General features: G+C 47.6%; 1 protein-coding gene across 1 annotated transcript; it reads left to right on the top strand.

Annotated features, from left to right (window-relative positions):
- Window positions 1–18,006: 18,006 nt before the first annotated feature.
- On the top strand, window positions 18,007–20,210 carry Olig1 (oligodendrocyte transcription factor 1). The gene has a single exon (XM_005008611.4). It carries the CDS (start codon window positions 18,125–18,127, stop codon window positions 18,929–18,931), a length of 807 nt encoding a protein of 268 aa, XP_005008668.2. The 5' UTR covers window positions 18,007–18,124; the 3' UTR covers window positions 18,932–20,210.
- Window positions 20,211–23,402: the final 3,192 nt, after the last annotated feature.

Here is a 23,402-nt window from a genome sequence, read left to right as displayed (position 1 = left end):
CCACTTTCCCCGTCTCCAAAAAAAGTCTCTTACTTTGTGTTCCAAAGATAAATCTTCCTAGGTCAGGGGTCTCTGGTCAGCTGGTTCTGTGCACACCCTCTGTTCCCTGCTCCATCCCATACACTGGCCCAATGTCCCCTCTGCCTTGCAGAGATAAGCTCTCTAACAAGTGACTGTAGCTGCCAGTTTGAGTGGGGTTTAGAGACCACACACTGATTTTCACTGATCTTTCCTCCTCCTCATTAACACTGAAAACGCATCAGTCACTCATCTGTTCACCAAATAGGAAACTCTGGTCATATACCAGGCACTGTGTTAAACCCTGTGGTGGCCAGGAGGTTACTATGGCTCCCTACTGATTAAGGTTCAGCATGACACAGACCTAGGAACTTTCTAAAAAATCACATTTAAAGTTTCATAAAGAAGTGGGCCAAAGGACCTAAGTGGCCGCAAAATCTTTATGTTTTGCTTCTTTCTTTGTCTTTGTTGTTGTTTTCCTATTTGTAAAATGGATGACTATCAAGAGACAAGAAAAACCATATCACAGACCTTGCCTGGGGCCCAGGGAACTGGCTTGGTCCTACATGAGACCTCAGGCACCAAGTTGTTTCTGTTTTATTTATTTGAGAGACAGTTATTAAGCTCCCATGCTGAAAAATCCTTCTTCTTAAAACACCTTCAATCCAGGCCTCCAGGGCACAGTGATGAACCCTAAAAGCCCAAAGGGTGTAGAAAATTCTAGAGATCTGTTGCACAATGATATGAATATAGTTAATTTGAGCTTCACACCTAAAATTGGTCAGGATCATACATTTGATGACACTTGAGGTTGTGTTGTCCATGTATATGTGAGAGGGACCCTTCTGTATCCCATTTTCTTTCATGATAGCAGAATACCTCAGTTTGACTATTTTATGAGGAACCGAAATTTATTTGGTTCACCATTCTAGAAGTTCAGAAATCCAAGAGTATAGTTCCAGCACTGGGGAAAGGACCTTCGTGCTATGCTGTACCATTGCAAAAGGAAGAAAGGTAAGAGAGGCAGAAGCAAGGAAGCAAGAGAGAACCAAACTAGCTTCGATAACAACCCACGCTTGTGCTTGCGATAAGTAACCCACTCCTGTGGTGACCACATTAATCCATTTGTAAGGGCAGATGCCTCATGACCTAACCAGCTCTTGGTAAGCCCCGCCTCTTGATCTGTTGCGCTGGGAATTCGCATTCTAACATTTGAACCTGAGAGAACACACAGCAGAGATAAAGCAAGAGAAAGAAACCTCAGCATCAGGCCAGAGCTCAGCACCCAAACAAATGCTAGTCAGTGACTTTATTTCTTAATGGATGAGGAAGGCACATATTTTCTTTTCTTTATTTCTCTCCCCAAAATTCTGATTGGCTCCCCAAATGCCTATTATTACAAAGAACTGGTTCTATCTGTACTGATGGGTTTGGGGGTGGGGTGAGGCAGGCCTACACTTTGAGCACAAAAAGCAGTTTCTAAAGCACAGCTGGTGGTGTTAGTGATCTTGATTCATGCTTGAACTTAACCTGGTAACCAAGAACATAGCAATCTGGAGTTTATTTTTTAACTCATTGTGTCGTTACTGAGTACCGACCCAGAGCTCCATGAGGTAGTAGAAATCAGGATGCAAAGTGGTTCCTTGTCTTCTCTCTTCCTGCTTCTCCTTCCTGATGATAAAACGGCTCCCAGCAGGGCTGGTTCTCCAGGTGTATGGTTCCCTAAGTGAGTCACTCAGGGTCCTGTGCTTTAAAGAGCCTGAGCTGGTGTCCCTGCCTGCTGTCTCCACCTTGACACCATTAGTGATTTTCAAACAAGGGGTTCCCATAGTTTGGTTTTGCACGGAGCCTCCCAGATTATGTGCTTGGTCCACCTGCTGGTGAGGAAAGACTCTCTGGGGTGACTGCATGGATGTCCACTGTCCAGCCATGAATCCTCACACAATTTTCACACTTCCATGGCTGGTCTCAAAGTTCCCTCTCCCGCCCAGACACCATCATGGAAGGAAAGCAAACATATGAAAACAAAACAAAAAACCCCACGTTTTAGCTCCTAACCCAAGGCCATAGTTTTTTCCTGCTGAAAATTACAGTCCATTTTAAAGTAGCAATAGGACCCTTAAAAGAGAATACAAGGGATTTATTTAGCTCAGCGGCATAAGCACCTGCCTTGCAAATGCAAGGTCATGAGTTCGATCCCCAGTACCAAAAAACAAAGAAAAGAAAAGAGACAAAGAATACAGTATTTCAGTTCAATACACTAAAATGATTCAGTTTTTCTAAATAATAAAATTTCCCTGTGAGTTTCATCATAAAATAAGGGAAAAGAAGCATACACACGCTTCATTCTTAAAACTCTTGAACATTTGGGCACTCCTACAATATGTGCTATCTCTGCTAATGTAGCACAAAATGTAACTTCTGCTCCAAAGATCCTACTCATGCCTGAAAAACAACAGGAAAGCAAGCTCTACAAGAGACTAGAACGAAAAAAAAAAAAAAAATCCATATTTACTGAATGCCGTCTCCCATCCCCACCCCCAGCCCCATGCCCATTGTGGAATTTAAAAGGGCAAAATATTTTTGGGAAAACAGCATTTGTCCGATTTTTTTTTTCTTTAAAGGGTGAGAGGGCACCATCTAAATCAATTCTAATATATTTCAAATGTATTCATTATCATACACGAAAAGTGAACTCCCTTTTTGTGCTTTTCCAAGGAGAGTGACAGCGCCTTGTTTGCAACAGCCCCAGGCATAAGCAATCATTGTTTGGCTTAATTAGATATTCCCCGTGCTAGTGTGAGGGACATATGTCTGTTCACTGTGACAAACGCCAAGAGCGGCCGGCCGGTGCTTTCATGCCCTGCTCTATGCAGATAAAGGCAGCGCAAGTGTGAGCTCTCCCAAGGACCTGCGGCTCCAGCCGGCTGAGCACAATCGGCCCGCAGTCACTGATTGGTTCCGGTTTATTAACAGCCTATGAACTTCTCATCTGCTCCCGGGCTGGCTAGGACGGTTACCTGCAATGGCCAGGCCTGAGCTGGCTCTTCTGCTCATCAGAGCCAGAGAGAAGCTCGGTTCTCCGTGCTGGACGAACTCTATTTTCTAACCCAAAGAGCCGTGGATTTGGGGAGTTGCAGACTATAAGGTTAGAAAACCAGATCAACATTTCTGTAGTTTCTAGACTGGAAACCACCCTACAGTCGGAGGAAAAGCAAGCAGAAGTTAAACTAAAGCAGGCTAATTCTATTTATCCTTTTTATGCCTTTATTTTTTTTGTGCTGGGGTTTGTACTCAGGGCCTGTCTGACATTTTTTCCCCTGTAGGGAAATGCATATTAGCTGAGACCATCACAAAAGACCAGAGACTGGGTAGCTTGGACAATAGACATGTACTATGTCACAGTTCTACAGCCAGAAATACAGTATGAACTCAAGGTGCAGGCAGGGATGGCTTTTTCTGGGATGAGGAAGGATCTGTGTTGTGCTCTTCCCTTGGTTTGTAGAAGACACCCTCACCCCGTGTTTCTGCATCCCATCTTTCCTGTATGTGTGTCTGGCTCTGTGTCCAAATTTCTCAGGATACCAGTCATATTGGATTAGGATGCAAAGTAATGACCTCATTATAACTTGATTATGTCTACAAAGACCTTGTCTCCAAGTAAGCACACATCCTGGAGTGGGGATCAGAACTCCTGCATATTTTGGAGAAGAGCTCCATAACTGATCCTGCACCATTTCAGGGACCTAACATGAATGCGTCACTTACCATAATCCCTGACCACCTAGACTGGCACAATGTAAGGATTTATAGATATTGTGACAATGCAAAACCCCTCCAATTCCCTATCAGCTGTCAAAGAACAGCCGCTGCTGACAGCTGCTCCCTTGGTGCCCTAGCCAAATACAAACCATGATCTCTAAAAGAATTGCAAAATAAACTATTCTCAGGAAAGAGCAGTTCCCTGTCTTTATCTCCTACTGTTAGCTAGGGGCTAAGGGATTGGAGTCTCTCTGAATACAACAAATCTGTTTCAAAAAGAGTCACAAACTGAAAAGACTAAGAGAAGAGTTGAATGCCTTTGTGTAACAGATCCAAAAGTGAAATGGGCCAAATTCACCCAAACAGTAAAACATATCAGGGACTCACATAGCACTCGACTTCTCCTATGGCTCCAGGAAACAGCAGGAATTCATAATGCCAGCTTTTGAGGGACTCTTCAGCTTAACTCTGCTAGGCTGGAACACTCCCCATCATCCTGGGCAGACTTTTCTTTCCTCTGAGAAAATACATAAAGAATCCAGGATCCCTAACTTTGATCTCTTGAGAAGGGCACATCATCAGCACCATGCTCCCCGTAACCAGACAGCTCTGGAATGAAGGTGCCAAGGAAAGCGGTCTCCCTGTGTCAGCGGGTAGCTGATTTTCTTTCTAAGTCCACGTGCATGGTCTAGAAGACAGCTGGGTTCCTGGAGTTAGGCCAAGTGTGAATTTGAATCCTTAGCACCATTGTCTATTAGCTTCAGACTGACACTCGCTGAACTACACTTCTGGAAAATTCTCACCTCTCCCAGTTGTCATAAAGATGAGCATTCATAGTGCACACACATCCCTTGATAATAAGCCAATACAGAATTGACCTTCAAAGGGCTCATTTTTACTTATTCTTCTTAGGCAGAAACACATTGTTTACATACATTGCAGCCCAGGAATGGGATATGGTTTTTATTCATGTAAGCCAAAACTTTGTTTTCCTCTTATCCAAAATGATTTTGGAGAAAAAATAATCAGGAAGCAGCAGGCAAGAGAGATGTTCCCTTCTCTCAGGTCTCACTTCCTTCTATCCTCAAAAGCCACAAACTCTCAGAGTTCATGTAGATCAACTGGAGAATGCTGTCAAAATGTTGACTACAGTGAGCCTCATGTTCCCTTCTGTCCCCATCAGACAGCCATTCTCTTTGGGCAGAGGAAAATACGTGGAATGGTCAGTGCTAGTATCCACCTCTATAGGGAAGATTCTCCCAAATTAAATCATCAGCCTAGAAGACAAACTCAAGCATCTCATGGGTGCTCACTGGTCAGTTTGTGAGGCAAACATGAATCCTTCCAAGGTGGCAGGTCCCTTTGAAAGCTGTGGTCAAAGTGTCCCTTAACATTTTGCTTCCAGGAGGTCAGCAGGTCAGGTACTGTCTCTGCAACTGTATGTGTGGAAATCAAGATTCATAGGATCAAGAGAGTCTCAGGTCACAAGGAAGAGCTGGGACTGGGGCTGGGTTTCTGCCGCTGGACTAGGGCCTCCCTTCCTCCCTTCCTCCCTTCCTCCCTTCCTCCCTTTCTCTCTTCCTCCCTTCCTCCCTGCTCCATTGTTCTGCCCTTCCTCTCTCTCTCTCTTATCTCACCCTGGGCTCCACAGCAGGGAAATTAGAAAACCTGCCACTTACTATTTTCAGGCATATTCTAAGTATCATAAATGCATGGTCTTTGCTCTGAATGAAGGTAACTTGCAGGCCTCATTTGTGTAAATATAAAATAATTCTCCGTATCTCTTCCACAGAAGGAAGGAAGCTAGGTGGCCTCCTACATGAAATTATTTCAGGGTTACATGAAGCTCATCTTCTACTTGCTAGATAACAATTTTCAAACATTTTATCTTCTTAGATATCCATGTGGATTAAATGCAAAGGTTTTGTGGGGAAAAATACAAAGAACTTCAGTCCTGCACCTTTGTATGAAGGAGGTGACCAAAGATTTAAAAGGCAGAAAGGCTCTGGAGAGCTCACAGAGCAACCTCTCATTGCACAGTTGGAGAAACAGAGGCCCAGAGAAATTATGGGTAAAGAAACTAGGGACAATGTTTTCATTTTCAGTTTAGTAATATTTCAAGGAAATAAGGGCGTTTCTCCCCAAGCCTTTTTCTGCAAGGGGATGTGAAGCACAGGCTTCTAACCCAACAGTGATCAGGAAGCTGCTGGCAGGTGCCGCTACAAGGGTCAGTCTGCTTGTGCGTCAGGCTAGATGGAGGCAGATCACTCTCTGGGCCTCAGTTTCCAAGCTGAAGCAGGTTCCAAGTGGAAGGGTGTGAGAATGCTGGAGGCATGGTGCCCAGGAGGCTCTCTCTGGAGACTACCTGTCTCTGGAGCTCATTCCCTTCACCTCCTGCCCCTCCAAGGGCCAAGTAGCTCAGCCTCCACCTGGAGTGGTGCTCCCTCAGGGCAGCCTGCAGTAGGCTGGGCCTGTCATTCCAAGGATGTTTCTTTCCAGCTACCATCAGCAAGGGTGGTAGGCGCACATGGATGGCATCTTCTGGCCAAGAAGAGAAAATCTTCTCTGGTGCAAAAGGACACAAAAGCAGCTTGCATCATGCAGGCAATTGCTCAAGCCAGATAGCAGCCCAAGGGGAAGTCCAAACTAAGAAACAAAAAGTTGTTTGATCTCCAGGGACTCTAAATGGATACTTGTGCATGTCCAAAGGAGGATGACAGAGGACCTGACTACCTGTGCTGCATACCGGAAGCTGGAGTCCACCTCCCATGGGATCTGGAGGCACACAAGTGCAGTCCAACTGAGGCTGTGCAGTAACCCAGGAGAGAAAGACATCAGCTTGCAGTGCCTCCCTCCAACAGGAGTGCAGGGGGGATCCAGGGTCAGTAGCCATAAGCACTATCAAAATTTTGCTGCCCCAAAGTCTCAGATGCAGTGGCAAAGATCTTTCTTTATATAGCCAAAGAATGATTTAAGAGCAGGATGGATTAGACATACTGATTTGTTCAAGAACTTATGCATGCAGAACTTTAAGTGTCCCAGGAAAAAGGGTCTGGCTCTGGGACAAAAACATTTGTAAAAATTCAGGAAAGCAAAGCTCACTGGGAAAAGGCTGAAGATGGCGACTGCGTAGATCTGAGGTCAGGGAAGGCAGTGTGGATGAGGTGACTTTGGAAAAGATCTGGTCCAGTGGGAACAACTGCAGACAGGGAACAAATGGCAAGAGCTATGGTGATGAGGTAGGGATGAGGGTCAGTTGATAGAGGAGGACCCATGAGGCCCATCTGGCAGGAGCAGTGACCTTGAGCAAGGCTGGGGTGAAGTAGCAGGAAGTGGCGTTTGAGAGACAGCCAGAACACCCTGTGGTCTCAGGGCCACTCCATCGCTCCATATGGTTCTTCCAGCAATGTCGCTAGACTTCTAATATAGCAGATGGCTTCCAAAACCAGTAAACCTACGTAGTCTGGTTGGATAGCGCCTTGGGGACCTTTGGTTTAACTTTCAGTGTTTTGCACAGCCACCAAAGCTTTTAAGTAAGAAAGGGAGAACTGAATGAGTTTTACTTTAAGAATTGTGTCTGAGGTGGTCTCTTCCTACATCTATCAGAGGAAGCTTAGGTAGTGGTTATTTCTCTGGACAAGATCAAAATCAAAAAGTCTGACACCATAAGATGCAGGACAAAGAGTGGGTATGAGACCTGTACCCCATCTCAAGCCCAGCTCTATCTTGTTTTAAAAATATGTGGTGCAGGGTTCAGGAGGTTCAGGAGGGCACGCAAGCTCTGGGTGGATGCATCCCTTTGGACCCATGTGCTGTCCCTCCCTAAGAGGGACACAGCTGGACAAGGCTTGACTGGGTCTCCAGAGTATCCGTTCATAGCAGGTGGCCCAATCACATCTTCCAGGGGCAGCTAAGGTTTCTCCCACAAAAACAGAAAACTGGGATACCAAGATTTGACCCCTCAGCTGTTATGAGAATGATCAATGAGTTTCCCAATACATAGCATCTGCCACTTGGTATGGACTGCCCCCCGACATGCAGCCTTGGGGTAGCCTCATACTGGGCTGACACTCCTAATATTCTCTTGGCATTCCGGGGCAGGAACAGAAAGGGCAAGAATAGAAGGGTATGTGCAACATGGGTGAGCTCAAAAACTACCCAGAGGAACTTCCTCAATCTGTTAGCAGTAAGCCTTCCTTCACTGTTTCAAGAGGAGACTGTGTTTTGAAGCCACCCAGTCTGAGTGAGACCCCACCTAGGATGCTGTGGGCCCTTGGCTCCTTCCACCTCTCCAATGGGTAAGAGACAGGCAAGAACAATAGGGGACGGTGTGAGTACAGACAGATATGAGAACAGGGAACACTGTAGGATGGTAGGTGAGGAATATGAGGGGTCCATGAAATGGACCAACTTTAGGGTTGTCTAGCTCATGATCCCTCCCTTCCTCTCAACTTTGATTGGTCTCTCTAACTAATGCAATGAGATAAAGAACTTCACTCTGCAAAGTCTTCTTGGGGAATGCGCTGTATTTGACTAGAAGGTGGATCGTAAGCTACAAAGGCATGCTCAAATAGAAAATAAATCTTCTGCAGAGGGCAAGTTCTGTTAATTAGAGGGTAAGGTGTCTTAGAAAATTTTCTGTTGCTATAACACAATGCCCAAGATTGGTTAACTTACAAAGAACACAAGTTTATTTGGGTTGTGGTTCTGGAGACCAAGAAGTCCAAGTGCATATGTTTTGCACCTACTGAGAGCCTTATTCCTGCATCTGACATGGCAGAGGGCATCTTGTAACAAGACAGAACAGATGTGCAAGCTCAGGTCTCTCATCTTCTTACAAAGCTACTGATATCATCACGGCAGCTCCACCTTCGTGACTTCATCTACACTCAATTTCTTGTCAAAAAATCCACCTCAAAACATCACCAACATATGACTTTGAGGATTGGGTTTCTAACTCAAGAAATCTTGGACAAGCTATAGGATAGGGGGATGAATCTGGGCAGATGACTTTCGGAGCTGGGGAATATATGCATAATGCTGGGGAAAAGGGAGAACCTGGAAAGGACAGAGGAAGGCAAGGCTTTGGGGCATCCCAGTATCGAACGTGATTTAGTGTGACTGCAGAGGCCCCTGACACACTCTGAGGCCACATGGCCATGATCAAGAAGGAGCAGTAGGAAGGGGAAGGGTGACAGGGAGGAGCTATACCCTGGAAGGCACCCCCTGGATCCTCTCCCACAGCCCCTGTGCCTCATTGTGTCACCCCAGCACACAGCAAGCAGGATCTGGCATGGAAGAGACCATGGAGAAGCCAGCCAGCGGGTTGGAACCAAGTCAGAGACAGCAGGGAACAGAAGAAGTGCCTATCCTCATCAGAAGCTCAGTTTGGTGCGGCTAATTGGGATTTTGGATATCAGTGCAGCAGAACTTTAGACCCAAAGCTGGACAATGACTTCATCCTGTCCTGTGACAGAGGTCACAGAAGTCCTTTAATGGCAGGAGCTTCATATCACAGGCAAGGCCCTAGAATATCAGAGTGGTGAAAACTTTCCCTCAGCACTCTGTGTAACTTAAATGGATGCAGCGTTCAAATCGGGAAGAATCAGGGGAGTTAATCGGGGTGTTAATGCCCTCCTTCAGCATTATTAACAACAATATAATACTTCCTGTCTCCTCCTTTGGAGACAAGCAGCTGCCATGCGCCAGGGAAATAAAGGTCATAATAGGGGAGGAAAGAGCATGAAATTGGCCCTGATCTTTGCCTCCATGCAATGTGGGAATCAAGCCAGTTGCCACAGCTGCACCCTTTCCCTCCCATGGTGGGGGAGCTGATGGGGTATCCACCCTCAAGAGATTTGAGAATATTCTAGCATTCCAGCACCGTTCGGCTAGTCTGGGTCCCATCCTTGCAAGAAAACTGACAACTCCCTGGGAAGGATTTGCTGATCAAAGAACGTCAGGGCTCTACTCCTGAACACAGATTAGCATGCATGAAAGATGCAGAGGACAATTTCTTCCCTGTGTGTCTTAGCCTGGGCTCTGCATTCAAGGACACTGGGCTGGTCCCTGATGCTCGCTGGGTCCTTCATCTGCAAAATGAGCAATAGCTCTGGCCACCTCAGAGATTCTGGAAGGCTCCAATGAGGTAAGGGATGTGAAAGTGGTTTTCAAAAAAGGTAAGTGCATGTCTGTTCGTCTGCAGGGAACATCGGTATCACAGCTGGTTAGACAGGAGCAAAGACCAGCACTGCACAGCATCTCCTTGCAAATGCTGGGGCCTCAAAGCCACAACTTGCATAGACAGACCTGGCTCTGCGCCTGCACGGCACTCTGTTGAGCAACCCAGGTTACAACATTTCTGAAAACACATTCTGAAAGATTGACAGACTGGAGGAAGGCAATGTACCCATGTCTCATCTTTCTCAATTTTTTCTACGAATTGCTTTTCAAAACAAGATTAGAGACAGGATCTAACTCCTGGTGGCTATGGGTGGAGGACTTTTCCCTGTCTTACCCTCTTCTTCCCCTTGATCTCATTATTCGTGCTGGCATCACGATCCCATTCCCTAGTCCAGCCACAATAGTCTGGCCTCCAGCAGAGCCCTGGTCCTACCTCTCTGCCTGTCACTTCTCAGAACCCCAGCTCTTCCAAGGTTTCTGTGTGTCTAACTTTGCTCTATCGTGTCTCTGAGGCACTCCATCCCTCCCTGCACAGACCTCTGCAGCAAAGCCTTGCTGTGCTCAAAACTTCGATCTCAGGCCAGAGGCAGCAGCATCCCTTGGGCCCCTTCAGGCTCCACCCAGACTCTGAAATTCACAAGCTCCTGGTCTTCCTGCTCTGGTCTCAGGCCCCTTAGGCAATAAACAGAACAGAATGTTTCTAGATGCCACTGTCCCCAGAAGTCACAATAAGCTACACAGAACCGCCAGCCTCATGGGGAACCAGACCCCCATCCAGTCCTTGCTTTAAAATGCACCTGTGAGGCAGCTTTAACCATGACAATGAGTTTTGTTTTGCAGGCAGAGAGAGGTTACATGACTCGTCCAAGGCTATAAACTCATCAACATGCACCTTGCCACGGGGTGCGTTAACTTGCCGGGGCTGAGTTTGAGCCCAGATGTGTCACTGTGGAGCCTGCCCTCCAACCAGGCCCTGCCATATACAGAAGGAGTCCAGCTCAGAGCTTGTCTGTCAGCCTGGGATGCTCTGACAAGGAAGTATCACAGAGTGGGCTACTTAAAATTTATTACCTCCCAGTTCTAAGAAGTCCAAGACTAAGACATTGGCAGATTGGTTCTTTCTGCCAATTTGAGAGGAAATCACCCCATTCCTCTGGCAATTGGTGCTTTGTGGGTGATCTCTGGTTTCCAGGGGCATCACCTGGATCTTTTTCTTCATTTTCATGTGTGTGCATGTGTGTGTGCATGTGTGTGTGCACATGCCTGTTTGTACGTCCAAGTTGTCCCTTATTTTACATGAACACTAATCATACAGATTAGGAACCCACTCTAGTGAACTTGATTACATCTGCAATGACCCTAGTATGGTCATATTCTGTGGCTAGGATTTCAATTCCCATTTTAGGAGTACAATCAACATAGCAGAGTCCACCAAATGATAGGAACAGACAACTGGGCACCCCTGCTCAGACAGGTCACAATTCATCCTCATCATGGGTGGAAGAAACTGAGGCACTGGCCAGTCAAGACTCTTGCACCAGGTTATATGGCTCATTAGCAAAGAGCCAACTTTCAAAGTCAGGTAGCCAGTAAGAATCCACACTGCAGCTCTGCGATGGTGTCTTCGGCACATATCTGCTCAACTTGCCCAAAAAATCACAGCTGGATTTTGGTTCCATGCATTCAGACAGTGTTGGAAACGGAGCCACAGAGGTGGGACATCCATGTTGTTCTGCAAGAGCCAGCAGGGGCCACAGAAGGCCAGAGTCTTATGACAGAGACCACGTGGGCTCAAAGCCAAGAAAGCTGACCATGCTTTTGTCTGAATAAAATCCATCAGCAGTGACTTTCCAGAGGCCTGGAACATAGTCATAAAGATTAATACTGTTATGATTTTACTGAATAATTACTATGTGCTGGGCTCTGGGCAGGACATGCTATGCATATTTCCTTCAGATCTTTGTAACATTCCTAGGCAGAAGGACTATTCTCCCATTTCAGAGTCCAGGAAATAGGGGCCCGAGTGAGTAGGCGAGGCCTAGACAGCCCCTCGCCTCCATCCAGGAGTCAGGACTTGCTTTGTAGGCTACAAGCAGGATGAGCCTTTGAGCGGAAAATCCTCAGCATATTCCAGCCCAGGAGGAGATTAGCGTGTAAGTCAGGATTGTCTTTGGCATCTCCATTAATATTTCCAGGTCACAGCGCCTTGGGGAGAGGAAGGCGGTGGCCTCCGGTCTGTTGCCTTAGCTGCACCCTGGGAGCCTTCACACCACCTGCCTCCTTCCCCTGGTGGTCTAATCTGAAGTCAGATCCAGCCGCTGCTCGCTGCTGGCTCCGACAGAAGGGGAAGGACCGGGAGCCAACAGAAAACAACAGGTGAGCTTCTGAACAGTCCCCTTCTGTGCCTTGGGCAGAGGGTGTCTCACCCGGGCAACTGTGGGGCCGCACTGACTTCCAGAACCTTCTGCCTCTGCAGGTGTTTTCAGCAAACTTGGCCTCAGCGCTTCAGTGACCCATATTTTATTACCTTTCAGGTTTCTATAATTCATCATTCACTCCTTTCTGAAAACCTAGAATGAAAGTTTAGCAGCTCAGTGGCCCAGCCTCTCTCCATTCTCTCCCCAGCACATCGGCCCGTTTGTTCTCTTTCATCCCTGCTCTTCCTGTTGCATTCTGCCTGTTCAATGGGGAAAGAGTGAAACCGGATGGCTGGACCCAGTGCGGGGAAATGACTTCAGAGCCACCTTTGTTTCCCCTCATTCCTTTGAGCGCACTTGGCCTCACATCTCTATGAAAGGGCTTGTTTGAACCATTTGGAACATCCAGTGAGGAGTGAGAGATGCTGTAGCCAGAATCGCTCCCATCTTTTCAGGCTGCCGGAGACTCTGGGGTAAACTGCCAAATTTTTGCAACAAAACTAACCATGACATTGGACATTGTGTTATAAATTAGCCACAGCCTTCCAAGCAAATTGTGTCTTTTTATTGTATCAGTGTAAGCCTTTGGAACATTTGGCTTCAGCTTCAGTTCCAGGGAGGCTCAAAGAATATATATTTTTTTTATTCTACCCCAAACCAACCCTTCTTCAACCGAATCGCATGTGTTAATACAGAAATTTAATTCACAGTTATTCTCAGGCTTCGCTGGGCGATCTCTCCCAGCTACAGCAGTCTGAAATTCTCGGTCTGAAATCCCACCAATCTGCTTTTAAGTTTTGATTGGGGCTGAAGCCATTGCCAATAGCCTTCACCTTTTATAAGACATTTCACAGAAATTATTTGGGGTTCTTTTAAAGGATACACAGAGAGGCACAGTGCAGCACATTTTTACAGATCCCTCCTGAAATACAGAATTTCTATATTTGGTGTTCACAAGAGCAATGGAAATCTTTACTTTGTTTTCTGTGGTCACTCTGCATTTATTGGGGAGATCCTCACCTCTTTTCATAATGTTACCAATAGTTAAATCAAACACACAAATGTCATTGAATTTCTTTCTTTGACTTCCCTTTTACTCCCCCCCCCCACAATAATAATAATAATAATAATAATAATAATAATAATAATGCCATACAATAAATTTAGACTCAGAAATCATCTTAGTGAACATCATTAAAATCAGTTCCAAGTGATATTTATTTAAACTAACATAACCCTCCCTATAATGTTTGTAAAACACATCTATTACATTTGATAATGTTTAGTATTGTAGTCAGGGCAGAGAACACTATACTCCTGCCTACGCTCTTCCATCTTGGAAATAAAGAAACTGTGTCCATTATACAGCATGAAAACATGGTAAGTACAATAACGGTAGATACTGCTTTCAGTTGGTAACAGCCTGATTGCTTGAACATAAATTTATTGTTTATTTATTTATTTATTGAAGCAGGGTCTCTCAGCATTGCTAAGTTGAGCAGGCTGGGCCTCAACTTGCAATCTTCCTGTCTCAGCCTCCCAGAGTGCTGAGGTGACAGGTGTATGCCACCAGCCCTGGATTGTACTCTCTTTGGAGAATACATACAACTCCAGCTAGAATCTTTGTTTAACCTGAACTCTTTTTCTAAGGATGGCTGAGATTCTGGCAAGATGGTCCCCATGTGAGTAAGAACTAAGCATCTCGAAGGAGTTCATCCCCTCCAAGAATTATCCAAGAATCCCATCTTCCCATTCCCATGTTTTCTCTCTACTCATTCTCCCCTCTCCCTGGCAAGGACTCTCCATCTCCTCCCTTACACGTGGATGGGCTACAGACCCTGACACAGGGAGGCATTGTATATGACTGCATTTCTTATTGCAGTGCCATGAACCTCAGTCTCTCCTGAGTAGTTTAAACTTCCCAGAGCATTTTGACCTTCTTAGAAGGAAATGACACTTTAAAAAGCGATCTCCACAATCCCGTTACCAGTGTCAGCTCCAGCCAGTTTCAACAACACTTTTTAGCAAAGACAACCGTTTACACTGAGCTGGCCTCCTGTGCGAGGAAAATATCTTGAGTGACAACAGGTGGCTTCTAGTGGTGGCCAAGCTTTGTAGTGGCACAGCCTGTCTTTGTGACTATAGAAAGCCGGATGGTGCTGCCTCCAAAGCACATTGGCATATCACTGAGGCTTTGAGGCCCCACGGTCTATCATTTCAAAAGTCCCAAGCTCTTGACCCAAAGCCAGGGTGGGTGGCAGGGTAAGGGGAGTGGGCGGGAGGCCCTAGGTTCTATACCAAGAAAGGAAGCCTGACACACACATACCTCCTTGGGTGGAAGTTGTCACCAACACACACACACAGCCCCTTTAGGCAAAGACAAGAGCGGTTGTTATGGCTGATGAGAGTTGCTCCCCAAGTATGTCCTGAATGTGGGAGGCCACGGCAGCTGCCTCCCCATGAGACTGCCCGCAGGGTCCCTGCCAGCGGCCACAATGACTCACTGGCCCTTGCCAGCTGTCACGCTTTGCATGCCGCTGGAGCTCCAGCCCAGCACAAGGGGCCATCCAAATCACCAGCTCCAATAAGAGCCAACTCTCTGTGCCCATGCTGGGTCTGCATGGCCACCCGGAACGTTCTTTCTGGGACCCACCACCCAGGACACTTAAACACACACTGACCAGTGTGTCCAATGGACACCATCTTTGATGGAGAGTGAGACAATGAGAGGATGGAGGAGGAGATGAGGTGAAGCCAGCAAGCAGCTAAAAAGAGCTTTCAGGGGGATCCACAGTAAAGGACATCTTGGAGAGAAGAGTGGCGTGTGCATTTCTACCTCTCGATTTCTGCTTGTGTGAAGGAGATGTGGCAGAGACAGATGACACAATTCTGCTTTAGGCTTCAAGTTCTGTCTTCCTCGTTCACTTCTTTTCCCAGGGTAAAGTAGAGCTTCTGGGCCCCTGACAGTTGTAGGCCTGTCTCAGTCTAGCACCTCAGCCACCAACAGGATGGAGGGTGCTGAGTCAAGGGTAAGGCCTGTCAAGCAGCTGGGGCAAGGTTTGCGGAGGTGGAATCCTAGGGACTCACTTTTCAGGATCATGACTGGAGCCCATCAACTTGTCCAGGCTGCATGGGCCTAGGCTGGGCTCGTCACCCTTGCACCCAATTTGCCACCTATCACGGTCCATCGTGGGCTCCTCACGGGCCTCCTGTAAGTCTGGTCCAGCTGGAGGGAATTCAGGAAGCAGCCACTAATGGGGCAGCCCTGCTCCTGTCTAAAGCAATCTACATGCCCTGGGAGCCTAAATTTCATCATGGACAGCAGAGATCAAATGCCCAGGTCCATGGGTCCCATACCCATCAAATGCAAAAGTGTCTATTAAATATGCTGAAAGCACACTACTTTCACAAGAAATGCAATGATAGTGAGGTACTGAAATTTATTGCTTGAAACCTATAAGGCTGTTCCTTTGGATTTTCTCCTTCCTGCTGGACTCAGCTCCTTCCTGCCAACCACCTCTTTAGATAAGATTTTCATCATCCTAGCCAGCCAGGCTCCTCTAGAAGTCAGGAGTCCTTCCATGTTATATGGAAATCCTCTTTCTATAAAACCTATAGATAATTCTTGTATGCTGGCACATTTCAAGATGAGCCTGTGAGCTAGAGGTAATTTCAGAGCCATTCTTAGATACTTTCCGGACACACAGAGGTTGCAAAGCATTGTGCCGAGCTTTGGGAGGATGCAGAACAAACAGGTGGTTGCTGAACGCAGAGATAAGAGCCAGGACAGACAGTTGGAGTTATGGAGAAATGCTACCAATGACTTGGCAAGCTTGACCCTGGGAGGAAGATGGGAAATGACCAAGGCTAAGGAGATAGTATAGGAGCTGAACCTGAGGCAGGGGCAGGACCGTACAGGTGGAGCTGGGGCTGGAAGCAGAGGCCAAAGTGAGCCTATGGAGCGAATGCTGATGGAACAAAATGAGAGAAAGGAGCCCCGAAGTCAGCAAGCACAGCCGGTGGGCCCCAAGAGCAGAGCTCGGTGGCCCTGTGGGCCAGTCCTTCCACAGCACCCGTGTCTTACACCAAGGAGCACCAAAGCGGAGGAAGCTTATTTTCTTTCCATGACGCTCTAGATTAGGAGTGGTCAGTAGAACTCTCTGCTGTGGTGGAAGTGGACAACAACTACCATCCTGCTGCAGTCTCACACTTGAAGCAATGCCAGTGCAAATAGAGGTCTCAATGTTAACTTAATTTTTAAAACGAATTTACATTTCATAGCCACTGTGGCTAGTAGCTATCGTATTGAAATGGGAAAGGTTTAGGAACCAAAAGGTCCTCCTCCAGGACGTTCTGCCATGTCCTGCTGATGAGCTGCAGTAGCCTCACTGGGGAAATAACTTCCATAGCCACCAAGTCATGCTAGCTATTTTATTTGAGGAAGAGAAAGACTCCGTTCCACCCTTCGCATGTGTGTTTTGTTTCTGATAAGAGGCTAATTCCTGAGTGAGTTTTGCTTAAGCAACAGCCAAGTCACTGATAAAATGAGCGCACATACCTTTTTGGGTGGGGGAGGGGACCTAACCCAAAGTACTCTGAGTCCCTAAAGGCCTTTAATAAAATGAGTGGAGATGGTGGTGACCACCACCACCATTTAGGGAGTGACCACCCTAAAGCTAAGGAAAGAAACGGACTTTTCCAGACCTGGCAGAAAATCACGTACTCAAAAACAAAACCACGTTACACCCAAATGTATACCAGCATATTCACAATAACCAAGAGGTGGAAGCCACTGAAATGTCCCTGTGTAGATGAATGGCCAAAAAGGATGCACACACAAAAAGGAATCTATTACTCGGCCCTAAAAAGAAAGAAAAGGAAATTTGGATGCAGACTACCACATGGAAGAAAGTTAAAGACGCAACACCAGGTGAAATAAGCCAGTTACTAAAGCACAAGCACTGCCTGGTCCTCTGTGTACCGGGTACCCAGAGCAGAGCAATTTCATGCACACAGAAGACAGAAACGTGGTTGCCAGGAGTTCAGGCAGAAGAGTGTAGAATTGTCTGATGGCTGTGGAATTTCTTTTCTGGAGGACGAAGGGTTGGGGAGAAGGGTTGCACAGCAATCTGAACTTACAGCAGTCACCACTCTCGTGAACTGCTCGTAGAGATAACTAAGATGGTAAATTTTATGTTGCGAATATCTGACCATGATTTTTTAAAGGACGCGTATAAAAAAAGAGGGCGAGGGGGAGGGGAGGAGGAGGAGGAGAGAAGAGCAAAGGCAGAGGGAGTGAGTTTTGCTTAAGCCAGTTTTGCTGGGCGCCTTTGGGGTGCACACCACAGGACTGTTCAAGGAAGACTGGCTGCAGCCATCAGGTTCAATGTACCAGTCCTCCTGCACGCACCCCAAAGGCGCCCAGCATTCGGCTCCCTGGGGTTCTGTCCCTTGACACCCGAGCTCACAATAACCTCTTCAAGGGCTGCCAGCCGCACCTCCGAGCCGGCCGAGCCCAGGCGGCCAATGAACACACGTCTGCGCCGGGCCTCGGGTCTCGATTGGCTGCGACCGGCCAACCGCGGTCCCCGCAGGTTCCCAAGCTGGGTTTAAAGGGGTCCGGCGCGTGCAGCTGCCAGCCATCCACCGCCCGCGCGCAGGTCCGCGGGGAGGGGCGTCCTGCCGACCGGCCCACCCCGGGGCGTTCCTGAAGGGCGCCCGAGGCTGCCCCCACCGCCTCCTAGATGTACTATGCGGTTTCCCAGGCGCGCGCGAACGCGGCCCCAGTGACCATGCTGAGGCCACAGAGGCCCGGAGAAGTGCAGCTGGGGGCCTCACTTTACGAGCTGGTGGGTTACCGGCAGCCACATTCCTCCTCCTCCTCCTCCTCCTCTTCCACTTCCTCCTCCTCTTGCACCACGGCGCCCCTCCTCCTCCCCAAGGCTGCGCGCGAGAAGCCCGAGGCTCCCGCCGAGCCTCCCGGTACTGGTCCTGGGTCCGGCGCGCACGCGAGCGCCCGGGCCGACGCCAAGGAGGAGCAGCAACAGCAACTGCGGCGCAAGATCAACAGCCGCGAGCGGAAGCGCATGCAGGACCTGAACCTGGCCATGGACGCACTGCGCGAGGTCATCCTGCCCTACTCCGCGGCGCACTGCCAGGGCGCGCCGGGCCGCAAGCTCTCCAAGATCGCCACGCTGCTGCTCGCCCGCAATTACATCCTGCTGCTGGGCAGCTCGCTGCAGGAGCTGCGCCGCGCTCTCGGCGAAGGCGCAGGGCCCGCCGCGCCGCGCCTGCTGCTGGCCGGCCTGCCTTTGCTCGCCGCCGCGCCGGGCTCGGTGCTCCTGGCCCCCGGTGCCATGGGGCCCCCAGACGCGCTGCGCCCTGCCAAGTACCTGTCGCTGGCGCTCGATGAGCCTCCCTGTGGCCAGTTCGCGCTCCCCGGCGGCGGGGCAGGCGGTCCCGGCCTATGCACTTGCGCTGTGTGCAAGTTCCCGCACCTGGTCCCCGCAGGCCTGAGCCTGGCCGCGGTGCAGGCTCAGTTCTCCAAATGAAGGCCCACCTGGGCCCGGGGAGGGACGCGACCTCGGGTCGGGCCTCCAGCCGCCCAGCTTCTTTGAGCCTCTGCGCCCTAAGTCCAGGGAGGGCGAGCCCGAGGAAGGAGAGCATTTGGAACCATTTCTGGACCAGAGAAAGGGATTGTGGGGCGCCTCGTTTTCTAACCGCAGCCCTGGGAAATGAAGGGGACCCAAGCAGCATATGTTCCTTGGAGCATCAGAGCTGTTTGCGCTGTAGGTCTATTCCTCCTGCTTAGGACAGAAAGTGAGCGCACCCCCTACTCTAACTCAGCACGCCTCTGTCCCTGTCCCTGGAGCTGTGCTCCACGCGGGGCTGGTGTAGATTGTAGAAGGCGGTGCTGCCGCTTCGGATCGCCCCGGGTACGGCGAGAGACCATCCCTGAGCGCGACCTTCTCGGAGTGTCCCCTCCAGACCAAGCGTCTGCTCTCAACCTTGTTTGTGTCCACGGGCCAGGTTCTATCAAAGGAGGCTGCCAGACCCCAGGAAACCGAGAAAAACCAGTTATTCGGTGCGGACCGTCAGGAACGCCGCAGACGCGCAGACCCTCGGCAGCCTCTCGTTTGGCGTCCCGGTGCCGCAGATGCGGGCAGTGACAGTCCCAGGGCCGCTGGACGTGCAGGATTGGAAATTCGGTCCCCTTTTATAGCCAGGCGATTCGAATGCTATTTTAAAGCATCGATCCTGGGGTCTTCTTAGGCAGGTTAGGATTCAGAATCGCCTTTCGTCTCCCCTTCCCAAAGGTAGTCTAACCAACCTTTGAGCTTAGGTCAAAACAAAAAGCAAGCACTGTTCACACCATCGGAGCTCCGGATTTACTAAAATAGGTAACAAGGCATTTCGCTGTCGCCTGTCTCGCGAAGCTGTCTAATTAACCTCATTAGAAGACACAGAGGAGGAGCAGCCAGAGCCCAAACAGCGTGCGCCTTGGGCGCGTTCAGCTGTGGTGGTGGCAGCGGACGACGCTTTTTTGCGCGGTCCTTCCGCGCACTTGCGGGTGCCGCACTAGCGCACCCCGCGGGGGGTCCGGGTAGCAGCCTAGCAGCTGAAGCGTACTTCGTGACGGGTCCTGATTTGTTAAGGGCGTTAACAGATTACCCAAGGTTATTTTGTGATCTTTCGGCAGTTTGCTTCGGTTTTTATGTGGACAGTATTTGGTTGTCCATAGTAGCCAAATTTAACTGGCGTTTTATTTTACCTCTAACTGTGTTCTCCTGAGCTGTACAGAATCAACAAAATAAAACCTTTCAAGTCTAATTTTTACATTTTGCGTCTGATTTGTTAATTGTTTTTAAAAGATCCTTGTACCCCGGTGAATTCAGAGGTGAAAGTTACTCCTCAAACAACCAGGGGCTTCTTTAAAACCCGACTTCCTGGATTGTAAAATAATGCAGCAAAGAGGCAACTGTAGTTCAAGTTCAGACCTCAGCTGGAAATGTAAGGGGAAATGTAGGGGTCCGAGTGGGCGGGTGGGCCAGGGAAGGAAGGAATGAGCTCTGGACCAAGCTTTGGGAATGGGTCTCTATTGTGTATAGCGTCCTCCAGGAAAACATGAAGCCAGGCGTTGTGTTGGGCACTAGTAATCCCTGGACTCTGGGAGACTGAGGTAGGAGGATCACAAATTCTAGGCCAGCCCGGGCAATTTTGTCATTTAGTGAGACTCCATCTCAAAATTTTAAAGACTAAGGAGGTAGATCAGTGTAAAGATTCTGGGTTCAATTTCTAGCACAGCAAATAATAAAAGGAATCAAGCAATGCATGTGTCATAATACCATCTTTAATCTCTGCATCTTTCTCAGAAATCTCAACCTTTCCTTGATGGACAGAAGCTTCAACACAGTCAATAGGTAGTCTCCCCTTTCTCATCAATTTAAATGAATTGGAGTTTTCTCCTTGACAGTTAGTGTTTTGGACATCACTTAAACTTCCTAAGGGGTCAGGAAAGCGCATCTGTCCAGCTGGTGAAGAAGCCTTTGGAATGCTGACCAGCTCATGTCTCATATTTAATTTCACAGATGCCAACCACTGTTTACGTATGGGGAGCAGCAGAGGAACTCTGTGTCCCCTTGAACCTGGGGCAAAATTAAGGAAAACCTAAATGTAGTGGCTTAATTTTGTCCATGTGGGTTTATGTGAGCCTTCCCTTGGGACCACACATAGGGGTGCTGGCTAGAAAGATGGACTTACATCCAGGGAAAAGAGCCTCTGCTCTACCACGAGCATTTACAAGTCAGTTTGAATTTGGCCTTTTAGTTTTTGAGGGTCTCTTCATTACCTTGCATCTTGGCCAGGAACAGAAGGGAAAATAGAAATCTATAATTAAGTGAAAACCAAATCAGATTTTCCATTAAAATATATATATTTCTAGAAGGTTAGACATAGAGCATTAATTCCTCCAAGTCCTGCTTCAGCACTTCAGTGTTCCGGTCATTCCAAAACCATCTCTAAAAGCAGATGGCAACAATGAAAGTGTCATCTCCCTTCCTGTCTCTACCTGTAAGTTGGAGTACACAGCTATGTCCTATAGGAGTGGGAGTATTCTGTGATTATTTTAAAACTTCCTCAAGCAAATCATATCCTAATAGGACTTCCAGAACTGCAGCCGATTTTGAATGAATGTACCAAGGATATTTAGGGCTGTTTTGGTTGTCATCAAAATATTTACCTACACATCCCGTCTTATTGGCCATTGTGCCAAGGAAATTTAGCAGACTTGCTCCTTGTAGGGAGTCTATATCCTAAATGTTGCATCATTAGTCCTCATTAGTCACTCAGGGCCCTGTAAGACAAAACAGATAGAGGTGATAATGTATGTGTTAATATGTAGTTAAATGATTCAACATGTCTATAGCAGTGTGTTATATCTCCCAAGGTTCCCACTGAGAGGTACATATTATAGAGCTCAGCGCAAGTATCTTTTTAACATCTGTAGTGTTAGGTCATGCCAATAAAGGAGTTAGCTGAATAGCCCACTTCACGCGATTTTAGAGGGGACAGACTTTGTGCAAAAGGATCAGTTTAATCTTTGAAGAAGGTGAGAAAGCAGGTAGGCTCTTAGGCAGGTTCCTTGCAAAAGGTAAACTAGACCCTAAAAGCATGATCAAAGGGAGACTTGGCTCCCTGCCAAAACATTCTTGTATCCAGGCAACCACCAATGTACAGTCCCAGCAATTACAGTGAACAGAACCTAAAGAGAAAAGTATACCAGGCCTGAGACATTATGTCAGTGTGTATACTGAAGGTCAGGTGAGCAGTCAGTAAACAGAGGGCAGGTTAAACGCACCATGGGATTTATCTCACTCACAATGATCATCTATTTCCAAACATCTTCCTCTAAGGGAAACAGATTATGCCAGGCGTGAAAACACAACTGAGAAGGCAAGAGGTTCTATCAAGGAAGAAGCTACAGCCCAAACATGGAAAATACTTCACTTTGCTGAAGTTCAGATTAGAAGGAGCATTGCTTTCACATTGCATACTTAGTTCAGGGTGTCTAATCTTTGCTGATTGCTCAGATATGCAGGTGAGGCTGGGTACAAGGTAGCTGCCACTGATCTGAGCCAGAGCCTGCAAACTAGACATTTTGCAGTCTTTGTCACTCATAAAGAAAGCCAGCCAGAGGGAGTTTCCTTTCTGCCATGCGGGATAGTTTAAAAATGAGGTGCCATGCAAGATGACAGTTCCAAAGAGTAGTTCAGTGGATGCTTTGGCCTCTAGTGGGCACACAGTGCATGGATCAGGAGAGCATATTTCTTTCCAAAGGCATTTCTTGCTTATTTATTGCCATTTATCCCCTCTGTGCATTCATAGTCAACAAGATTATTACCTTCACTGAGGCTCACAGGGCAGCAGGTGGGAAAATGTTACGTTTTTTCTAAAATATTTGCTTTTATCGAGCAGAATTTTAGTGGTAGAGAAATTATTTGAAATATTGTTTTAAAAAAGATCACTTTATTCTGCCAGATATAAAATGTGAATGTAGAGTAGCAAAATATTCCTTAAAGTGTGCATACAAATTAGTTTCTCTCTGTCTCTCTGTCTCTGTCTCTCTCTGTCTCTCTCTCTCTGTATCTCTCGCCGCTTCCCTGCCTTTCCAGAAATGCTGTAAATTAAACCTTTTTCTTTACTGGGGATTCAATCCAGATCATTTGCACTGAACTATATCAAGTCCTTATGGGTTTTTGTTTGTTTGTTTTTGGAGGCAGGTTCTAAGTTTCCCAGGCTGAGCTTGAAGTTTTGTTCCTCCTGACTCAGCCTCCCAGAGTGCTGGGATCACAGGCGTGTACCACCACATCCAGCTTCAAATTGATTTTTTTTTTTTTTTTTTTTGTCTTTTTCCTTTTTATCGGTACTGGGGATCGAACTCAGAACTGCCTGCTTGCAAGGCCGGCGCTTATGCCGATGGGCTAAATCCCCAGCCCCCTTCAAATTGATTTTTAAAGCAGTCCC

Source organism: Cavia porcellus, unplaced genomic scaffold, assembly GCF_034190915.1.
Source record: "Cavia porcellus strain 051 isolate PalLab524CR breed Dunkin Hartley unplaced genomic scaffold, mCavPor4.1 scaffold_7, whole genome shotgun sequence".
In the NCBI taxonomy this organism is placed as follows: domain Eukaryota; kingdom Metazoa; phylum Chordata; class Mammalia; order Rodentia; family Caviidae; genus Cavia; species Cavia porcellus.
This window is presented reverse-complemented; position numbering and strand designations above follow the sequence as displayed.

Excerpts from the sequence above, each read along its gene's own strand:
- Olig1 (XM_005008611.4), top strand. The coding sequence starts at position 18,125 with ATGTACTATGCGGTTTCCCAGGCGCGCGCGAACGCGGCCCCAGTGACC.